An 11,160-nucleotide genomic window follows, 5' to 3' on the forward strand; every position below is an offset into this window, starting at 1 on the left:
GACTCCAAAAAGCCAAAGCAATACTGAAAATGAAAAGCAAAACTGGAGGCATCATGATTCCAGACTTCAAGTTATGTTACAAATCTGTGGTCCTCAAGACAGAATGGTCTGGCACAAAAATAGACAAATAGATCAATGGAACAGAATAGAAAACCTAGAAATGAGCCCACAAGTATATGGTCAATTAATCTTTGACAAAGCAGAAAAGACTAAGTAACAGGAAAAAGAGTATTTTCAACAAATGATGTTGGGAAAACTGGGCAGTAACATGCAGAAAAATGAAAATGGACCACTGACTTACACCATACAGGAAAATAAATTCAAAATGGATGAAGTAATGCTGATGATTTTTACTTTATAACTTAAAAGATTATTATTTAACAAAAAAGCATGAACAATAACAAAAAATAGAAAAAAACAAGAAAATGCAAACAGTATTTGAAACATGTTGACAGACATATTCATACTTTAATATGTAGAGAGAATGTTAAATAAGTTTAAAAAGTAACATTTCTAATAAATATGAAAAATAATATTGGCAGGTAATTTTAAAAATAATAAATATTAACACACTTGAGAAGTTTCAACCTCACTAATTTTTTAAAATAATAATTAAATTCAGTCATCTTAGGCCAATATTACCGGACATGTAAACGTGTATATGTTTAATGCTATTTACTACATGTAAAATACTATTTACTACAACTCTTTAGAGAGTATTTGAGGATGTTGGGAAAATAGGAACTAGCAATCAATAGGAAAGTAAACTGATAATGTAAAATACAATCTAAAAATAAGGGGAGGATCCCTGGGTGGCTCAGCGGTTTAGCGCCTGCCTTTGGCCCAGGGCACCATCCCGGACTCCCGGGATCGAGTCCCATGTCGGGCTCCCTGCATGGAGCCTGCTTCTCCCTCTGCCTGTGTCTCTGCCTCTCTCTCTCTCTCTCTCTCTCATAAATAAATAAAATAAATCTTTAAGAATAAAAAAGAATAAAAATAAAAAAGGGGCAGCCTGGGTGGCTCAGCAGTTTAGCACCGCCTTCGGCCCAGGGCCGGATCCTGAAGACCTAGGATCGAGTCCCACGTCGGGCTCCCTGCATGGAGCCTACTTCTCCCTCTGCCTTTCTGACACTCTCTCTCTCTCTCTCTCTCTCTCTCTCATGAATAAATAAATAAAATCATAAATAAATAAATAAATAAATAAATAAATAAATAAATAAATAAATAAATAAAAATAAGGGCACCTGGGTATCTCGGTGGTTGAGTGTGTCTGCCTTTGGTTCAGGGAGTGATCCTGAGGTCCTGATATGCAGTCCCACATCAGGGTCCCTGCAGGAAGCCTGCTTCTCCCTCTGCCTATGTCTCTGCCTCTCTCTCTCTCTCTGTGTGTCTCTCATGAATGGGTAAATGAAATCTTTAAAAATAAATAAATAAATAAAAATAAAAATGAAACCAAAACTTTAAATATATTTACACAAATTGGCTAATTCTGATGGAAGAAAATGTGAAAAAAAAACACGTAAAAATCCACACTCAAAACTAAGTATAAGGATATTTATCATTACATAATTTATTGCTGCCACAATTAAAGTGTTGTATGTATCAAAAATGAAGCATTGGTTAAATATAACGGAGCATGTCCCTAGGGTAGAATACCCTGTGAACACTGAATGTTGTCTTTGAAAGAATATTTCACTTCAGAGATACTTCTTATGAAGCAGTTTATGAACGATGTAAATTGTCAAATTATACGTAACACATACATTTACCCATGCATATGTGTGTGTGTGTGTGTGTGTGTGTCGGTGTGTAAATGTTATATAACATATGTATATACATTTTATATTTACTTATATATATGTTCACACAGTAGGAATGCAATTTTGTAAGGATGGCCTTCTATATGATATGTTTTTGGCAACTATTTCTGGTTACTAAGGGAGCTTGTAAGTTTTTTGGGAAGGGCTTCTAAATTTTTGAACATTTTCTTATTTTCCTCACTGTGTGTATTGCCTTAATATGCATATATAATAACTATTAGACTATCAATAAAATGCTAAAATAAATAACATAAATTGGGCTGTTTTCCATTTTTATGTCTTTTTACATTAGTTCCCACATTTCTCTAGGAGGGAAAGCTGCTGGAGGAAATTTCTGATGAAATGCTCAGAAAATCAGGGACTTGCACTTGTGAGTCCATAGGTGGAGAAAAGTGGCAATACTTTTCTCAAAGCCCATATGAACTTAGGCTCACTCTCTTCCACTCCATGAAACTTCTAATGAACTGTCTCATTAACGTCCCTGAAATCCACAGGGAAATGACCCGCTCTTTCCAAGAACACTTCATTTCATGGCCTTCTCTCAAAACTATTTAAGTCCTTGCCTCTTCTCACCTTGGGCACTACCCCTTTTGCCCAGGAATCCAAACACAGAACACCCAGAGAGGATTCAGCATTCTTTAATGGTCTGCAGCTTTCTTCCTGCCTTCTTACTGTTTCACAATTGTCTCTTTTTGGTTTCTAGATATTTTCATGTAAAGATAGGAAGCAAAGTTAACATACTTTTATATAAGGCTGGAGAATTTGTATGATTTGTCCTAACAATGCAAATTGTTTCAAGGATTTTAGGATGGCATTTTTAAATGATACTTCCATCTGCAGAGTTATATTGCAAAATGTCTCTTAACAAATTGCTGTACCTCTCTCTTTGTGCTAATTCCATCAACAGTTGCTAAGGATACTTCTTGTCTATAATTCAGAAAATTCAAGTTCATAAATGCAAATTAAAATCCTCTATATGTTGGATTTTCATGCAGAGGACATCTAGACATACAGATTGTCCAAATCTTGAAAGTTTTCCCATTGTGGATACTAATGACTATGAATGACTTTGTGTTTTGCTTTATCAACATAAACTAGAGGATAAACTAAGTCCACTAATCTTAATCATTTCTCTTCTAGTAACAGATCACCTTCTATTTTCTGAAAAGGCTCTATTCATTCCTTATTCCTTTCTTAATTACATAAAGTTCTTATAGTTTACTGAGTAGTAGTAGTTGTTGTTGTTGTTCCTATTTATTACATTTTGTATGACCATCTCAACCTTTGAATAACACACCCTACTCTGAATGGCTCTCTGGAGAGAATTCATGTCTGAGTAAGTAACAGAGATGATCATCTTTAGTTGGGCCTAAGTTTAGTATAAAATTTGGCATAGGGTGATTTTTTTTGTTGATGTGCATTATCTTCTTAATTTATGCATACCAAGAAGTGTGTATAGCAAGCTGCTTTTCATACATATTCAGACTGCATGGCTGAGAAAAATATTGAGGAATGTGGGGCGATGAGGTTAAACATGAGAGAATATTGGGTAAATGAATAAATCAATAAATAATTTTGAAGATTTTTTAATTAAATTATTGGATATAATAGTTTGAAGTTTTCTAAACAATGTAAAAATCCTTATCAAATTTGAGCAATTCATGTGAATCACTAGAAGCTGCTGCAATACTTAGGCCAGTTCTGTTTATTCTCCATCTCCCATTACCTTAATGAAAACCTGGTGACAGGACAATTAAAATTGTCCAGGAAAATCACAGGTGACAGATCAAATGCTGATGAGCACCCAGCTTGGCTCTCCAAATGAGACTTCAAATATTTGATGAGTAAGGAAAAACTGAGCATCTAGGGGTCTGAATGAATCAACTCTGTATGATGTCAGTAATATTTATGCAAGTTAAATCTAAGGAAGTGGAGGCAAAGTTGTCTACAACTCATGGGCTGAAAATCCCAGGTGCAAGCTTAGTGACATAAGCTCACCGTGGCCCACACCCCAACTACACTGAGAGGCAGGCTGCCTGTTTAATGATTTCTAGAAATTATCTAGAGCATACAAATATCCAGTTGTATTGATGCTATTTGAGTAGAATAGTGAAAAGAATCTTCTACAAAATACCTTTTTATGTCTGTGTATACATGATCTTTGCAAAATTTTTCCTTCTCTCTCTTTTTCTTTTTCTAATGATTTAAGTAAAAATTGACCTTGCAAATTAGATGAGATAGGGACAATACTATCTGAAAGACACAGAAGGTTAAATGAAAAACTTGAACTAGTCTATTTATAGTGCACCAATTACAAAAAGGCTTCCTAATTCCCTCCTGGGGTTCCCCACCACCACCATTGGCATGCTTGCCTTTGTATCCTTGCCCTCTTTTTTTTTTTTTATCCTTGCCTTCTTTTTACAGAAAAGGAGACTGAAGTTTGGAAAATGGAGTTATTTCCCTTAATGATAATATAAGCAGACTCCTGTAGGCCCTTTGATTTCAAGCCCAGAGCTCTTGCCATGCTGTCAATAATGCAAACATTTTTCCATAGCATTTTTCCATAAGACTTTTAAAGGTTGTATAGACACCTGTATTCTTTAATTCTACTCTGGAAGGGATTCGCCAGCATTTTTTAATGCTCTGCATCCCATAGACTAAACATCAATCACAAACAGTGGGTCTCTGTAGCTGTGGTTATCCAGGTATGTGATCTCTTTAGGGGTTCTGGCAGGCAACGTATGTGGTTGACAAAGGAATATGGTTCTAAGCCACTCTTTGTAGTGATGCTCTAAACAGTAATGGACACTTGGTGAAATGGTCTAATTACATTGGCATTTTATTGTCTAATAATTCTATGGTTCTTATTCCAATTTGATGTTATTATTGATTATAACTTTTTTGAGATACTATGCAGAATTTAGGAATACAGAGAAGATTCAGAGATAAGGTCTTGTATTTAGTTTCAAAACTGCACACCTGGGAATCCCTGGGTGGCTCAGTGGTTTGGCGCCTGCCTTTGGCCCCGGGTGTGATCCTGGAGTTCTGGGATCAGGTCCACATCAGGCTCCTTGCATGAAGCCTGCTTCTCCCTCTGCCTGTGTCTCTGCCTCTCTCTCTCTCTCTCTCCTCTGTGTGTGTGTGTGTGTGTGTATGTGATGAATAAATAAATAAAACATTTTTAAAAAACTGCACAACTATGAATTGAACTGGCTTGAGAAACTCTCATGTAAAAATTCAACCAGAAGAGTTTTAATGTGTACATAATGTGCCAAAAGTGTGATATATTTGATATAAGAATGGAAATGTAATATTTCCCGTGTATTCTGAACTGGAAAAATTCCACCTGAAGTATGTTGGAATTAAGATATTGCATTTTAAAATGGATATTGCCAAAGATCATCTTAAGTTAATACCTGGAACTTGAATATTTTGCCAAGGTCTTCATAAATGCATACAAGAATCAGGAAGCATAACTTGGCACAGAGAAGCATGAAGAAAGTCTAACCATATTCACCTTATGAAAGGCTGAAAATTAAAAAGAGAAGAAGCTGCTTCTGAGCAGATCTAGAGAGCAAGAAGGACATTCCATGAGGCAATTTTTAATCCAAGTGAGTACAGAGATTTCTAGCCATGGAGCTACTGCACTGAAAGAATATGGGGTATGCTCTTTAATCTGGCAGAAAGTTCACCAGTGGCCATTAGAACCAGGAAAAGGCTTAGAGATTCCATTGTAACTTGGTTCAGAAGATAGACTTAGTGATCATCCCGGGCCTCAGCAAGAATCATACCCTAATTTCAAGTTAGGTGGGAGAAGTAACTTCAAACATCCCTATTCAACCAAATACGGACTCCTTACAAAATAAGAGCATATTTGTAGATGTCAGGATGGAATAAATGCATTGTTTATTTTTTCAATTTGTGATATAGCATAATAAATAGTAATTTAAAGAAGTTTTGGGGATAGTTCCATCCAATTAAGTCATACCAATGTTATTTAATATTTTTTCTTGTGTTCTCATAATTTTCAGTCCAGACATATATACATTTCTCATGGATATTTAAATTCTCTTCAGTTTTTTTTAAAGATTTATTTATTTATTCAGAGAGAGAGAGAAAGAGAGGCAGAGACACGGGCAGAGGGAGAAGCAGGCTCCATGCAGGCAGCCCACCGTGGGACTTGATCCCAGGCCTCCAGGACCACACCCCGGACTGCAGGCAGCGCTAAACCGCTGTGCCACCGGGGCTGCCCAATTCTCTTCAGTTTTAAATATGATGCATATATTTCTGAGAACTTATGCTAAAGGCCATTTCCTTCAAGTGAAGAGATAATTAGAGCAAAAATATAGAATTGGACAGATGAAGTAGTCTTGCCAGGAATGCCAGAGTCCATGGAACTGAAGTTCAAGAGTATTTTACAATTCAGATTCATGGATTTTAGTTGAATATGCAGATTGCTTAAATAAGAAATTGAGATTCTCACATACATGGCAACAGTTTTGAAATAACTAACATATATGAGTAAAACCTTCATATTTTGTTTTGCATTTTATAAAATATATTCACCTAAGAATTTCTCATTTCATCCATAAAGCAACCCTGTTATATTATATTATCTAAATTCAATATAAATGGAAACAGGCTGAAAAAGTTTGGGGAGAGAATCCAAGGTAACAGAATTCTTTAATGTCAGGAAGAGAACTCAATTCATCTGTTTCTAAATTTTGCTTTACTCTATATCTACTACATCATTTCAGAATCAAATTCCTGTATAAAGGCACATAATAAATAACTCTAGACATTTTCTTTTTTTCCTGGGCATTGTTTTAACATTTTCATTTGTACTAATCATAACAAAGCAATATAATATGTGTTCTACAGAAATTCAACAATTATATGTCCTCCTCATTATGCTTCCTCATAGTAAGACAGCAGATGAAAAATCAAACCAAAAGGGGCTTGTTTTTTGGCCAGTTGGACCTTTGTTTGTTGTTGTTGTCATTTTTAGTTTCAGAGATAGAATTTAGTGATTCAACAGTTGCAAATAACAACCAGTGCTCATTATATCAAGTGCCCTCCTTAATGCCTATCATTCAATTATCTCTTCCGCCACCCACCTCCCTTCCATCAATCCTCAGTTTGTTTCCTAGAGTTAAGAATCTCTTATGGTTTAACCCCCTCTCAATTTTCATCTTATTTTATTTTTCCTTCCCTTCCTCTATGTTCATCTTTTTGTTTCTTAAATTCCACATGTGAGTGCAATCATATGGTATTTATCTTTCTCCGACTGACTTATTACACTCAGCCTAATACCCTCTACATCCAATCATATTGTTGCAAATGACAAGATTTCATTCTTTTTGATGGCTGAGTAATATTCCATTGTATGTATATACCATGTCTTTTTTAGCCATTCATCTGTCAGTGGACATCTGGGCTCTTTCCAGATTTTGGAACCACTAGATATTTATCTAAAGGATACAAACAGTTATTTGACGGGATATGTGCACCCCAATGTTTGTTTATAGCAGCAATGTCCACAAAAGCCAATCAGGTCTTTTCATGTGCATAAAAGGAAAATAAGGCCAGCCAGCTGCAAACTAGAGAAGACTTTAGAGTTTGCCTTTGTTACTGCTAGGATGATAGGATGAGAGGGAAACAACCACAACAACAGAAAAAAAAAAAAAAACAATGAGAGGGGCAGAATATTATTAAAACATTTTGGAATGCATATGAATAGTTGAACAGGGAAAGCTACTTGATCTTATAAAGCAATACCTATTTTCTCTTTGATACTGGGATCCTAGGGCATGATCAAATGTTAGGATCAAATTGTGGGAAGTATGGAAACAGAAAACAACTAATATTTAGGCTATCCCATAAACTCGACAACATTTTCCCTGTAGATACACGTTAATGGGCTCCATTAATGAAAACTAGAAAGATGGGAGAAAAATGAGGCAGATTGGAAATCATGATGAAATGGTACATGGTGTTGGAGAACTTATGAAACCTGACTCAAATATTTTGAAATTAGCACCAAAAATAAATAAGATAAGAAAAACAGTTTATTCTGTTAAAAATCAGCAGCCATGATTATAATAATTTCTGTGATGTATTCTCAATGATAACATCTTTATTAGCCATATTAATGATTATATATAGTTTAAAATTTAACAGATTCACATTTTTGGCACATTTCATTTGACAACTAATGTAAATATCTAGGTTTTTTAGAATGTAGGTAGGAGCACAGAATGATTTGAGACAGCCTGGTCCAAACATTTCTTCCATTAATAGTATGTGTGACCATAAAAACATTATTCACAATTCTGCCATCAGTGAGAAAGGGGATTATAGCTCCTCACTTTTTAGATTTATTGTGAAGCCTTACAAGCCCACATATATGAAGTACTTCACACAAAGTACACTCCTCACAATTATTTTTAATAGCTTTTCGTTTTCTGTGCAATTGACTCATATGCTCATACTCTGAATATTTCTAGAAACATAAATTAGTTTGATCAATCTACCTCAAAAATGTATTGGTAAAATATACCTTGCCATGACATATTCAATATTAAAGCATATAAAAATCATCCTTAACTTTCAAAAACTTTGTTGTAGATGCTTCACAACTGTAGATATCATCTGAAATTACATAAAATATAGGTAACCAATTTTTCTTAATTACTAATCACTATGAAAAAATTAAATTACTATTAATTAGAGGTGATTTATAGCTTAACATGTATGTCTCTGGGCTTAGTTGTTAATGCTAAATTCTAATAGCTAATGCCGATTCTAGTACATGATCTTTTTTTTCAAAAATTTTATTTATTCATTCATGAAAGACAGAGAGAGAGAGGCAGAGACATAGACAAGGGGAGAAGCAGGCTCCATGAAGGAAGCCCAATGTGGGACTTGATCCCAGTACTCCGGGATCACGCCCTGAGCCAAAGGCAGATGCTCAACTGCTGAGCCATGCAGGTGTCCCTCTAGTACATAATCTTTTTTTAAGAAAATATTTTATTTATTTATTTATTTATTTATTTATGAGAGACACAGAGAGAAAGACAGGCAGAGACACTGGCAGAGGGAGAAGCAGGCCCCATGCAGGAAGCCCGACGTGGGACTCAATCCCAGGTCTCCAGGATCAGGCCCTGGGCTGAAGACAGCACTAAACCGCTGAGCCACCTGGGCTGCCCACTAGTACATAATGTTAATTCCAATTCTTCATCATCCTAAAATTAAATTTCTTTCTTAAAAATAAAAATAATTCTACAAGAGGGACTTCCTTTTTTTTTCTGTGTTTGCAAGAGTGGTTTCCATTTCCCACTTTATTTTTTCCCATACAATTTGATTTTGCAATGCAGATGAACTGACACCAGGAGAATACTCATAATTCTCACAGCCCATGTAGCAGATCACTCATTTGTATCTAAGTAGCAGAGATAGATGACTCATAGTCAGTATTGAAATGTTTTTAAGATGGTGCTAATGTTGATTATAATAAAGATTCATTTAATAAGGATAGCAGTTTAAACATATCTAAGACAGTATGTATATGTACACACACACACAGCAGACCAGGGTATATTTAACTGAATAACATGGTTTACACCCTTATGTGTTGTTAAATGTATCACTGTAGTACAATAGCATCTCTTGACATCATCTTGTTCAATGTTTTTAAAGAAATATTGATTCAAAATGATCAATGTTATGTAAAAAACATTCTAGAATAGATTAGTTTCTAGATATCTGTGCTAAAGTTGTAAGAAAATATTTTTAAGAGTTTACTCCCAAATTTTAGTAGTTTGTTGCCTAACAATCAACCCATATGTTGTTATGTTAATTCTCTGAGAATATTGTCATTTTATTTGGAAGATTGTAGGTCACAGTAGCACCATTATAGGATTAATGGAGATGCACAACACATCCTCTACGGACTTCACCTTCATGGGGCTGTTCAACAGGAAGGACATCTCCGGCCTTCTTTTTCTCATTATCTCTATCATCTTTTTCACTGCACTGATGGCCAACGGGGTCATGATCTTCCTGATTCGCACCGATTCACGACTTCACACACCCATGTACTTCTTGCTCAGCCACCTCTCCTTCATTGACATGATGTACATCTCCACCATTGTGCCAAAGATGCTGGTTGATTACCTACTTGGTCAAAGAACCATCTCCTTTATGGGGTGCACAGCTCAGCACTTCCTCTACCTCACCCTCGTGGGAGCTGAGTTCTTTCTGCTGGGCCTCATGGCCTATGATCGCTATGTGGCCATCTGCAACCCTCTTCGCTATCCTGTTCTTATGAGCCGCCAGGTCTGTTGGATGATCATAGCAGGTTCCTGGTTTGGGGGCTCTTTGGATGGCTTTCTTCTAACTCCTATCACCATGAGCTTTCCTTTCTGCAACTCGCGAGAGATTAATCATTTCTTCTGTGAGGCACCTGCAGTCTTGAAGTTGGCATGTGCAGACACAGCCCTCTATGAGACAGTAATGTATGTGTGCTGTGTTCTGATGCTGCTGATTCCTTTCTCTGTGGTGATTTCTTCCTATGCTCGAATTCTGACCACAGTCCACCACATGAGTTCAGTGGAAGGGAGGAAAAAGGCATTTGCCACCTGCTCATCTCACATAACAGTGGTGACCTTGTTCTATGGGGCTGCCATGTACACCTACATGCTGCCACACTCTTACCACAGGCCAGCCCAGGACAAAGTCTTTTCTGTGTTCTACACAATCCTTACACCAATGCTAAATCCACTCATCTACAGTCTGAGGAACAAGGATGTGACTGGAGCTCTGAAAAAAGCATTGACCAGGTTCAAGGGTACACAAAGGGTGGCAGAAGTGTTTTGATAGTGGCTTCTTCTCATGTGGATGGCAAATGGGAGACTTTGTGGACAGTGGTAGCCATGCTCTCGATGAAGGATTAAACTGGAGAGTAGGTTCAATTGTGCAGGATGAAAAAAAAAAAAGAGAGAGAGAAAGATCAATATAAAAAAATGCATCCTCTTGATCTTCATTCCTTCATCTCTCTTTCCTTTCTTATACCTTCCCTTTATTCTGTCCTGTTCACCTGTATTCAAAATAAATGCCCAGTGTTTTTCAAGAATAGAAGATAAAATGTCTTGGTCTGCAATTTCACCTTTTGGAGATAACATAAATTGCATGAAATTTTAATTTTTTTAATTTTTTTTATTTATTTATGATAGTCACAGAGAGAGAGAGAGGCAGAGACATAGGCAGAGGGAGAAGCAGGCTCCATGCACTGGGAGCCCGATGTGGGATTCAATCCCGGGTCTCCAGGATCGTGCCCTGG

General features: G+C 36.4%; 1 protein-coding gene across 1 annotated transcript; it reads left to right on the forward strand.

Annotated features, from left to right (window-relative positions):
• The first annotated feature begins 9,614 nt into the window (after nt 1-9,614).
• On the forward strand, nt 9,615-10,697 carry LOC129498265 (olfactory receptor 2T1). Its single transcript, XM_055307574.1, has one exon. It carries the CDS (start codon nt 9,744-9,746, stop codon nt 10,695-10,697), a length of 954 nt encoding a protein of 317 aa, XP_055163549.1. The 5' UTR covers nt 9,615-9,743.
• Nucleotides 10,698-11,160: the final 463 nt, after the last annotated feature.

This window comes from Nyctereutes procyonoides, unplaced genomic scaffold (genome assembly GCF_905146905.1).
Source record: "Nyctereutes procyonoides isolate TBG_1078 unplaced genomic scaffold, NYPRO_anot_genome, whole genome shotgun sequence".
Lineage (NCBI taxonomy): Eukaryota > Metazoa > Chordata > Mammalia > Carnivora > Canidae > Nyctereutes > Nyctereutes procyonoides.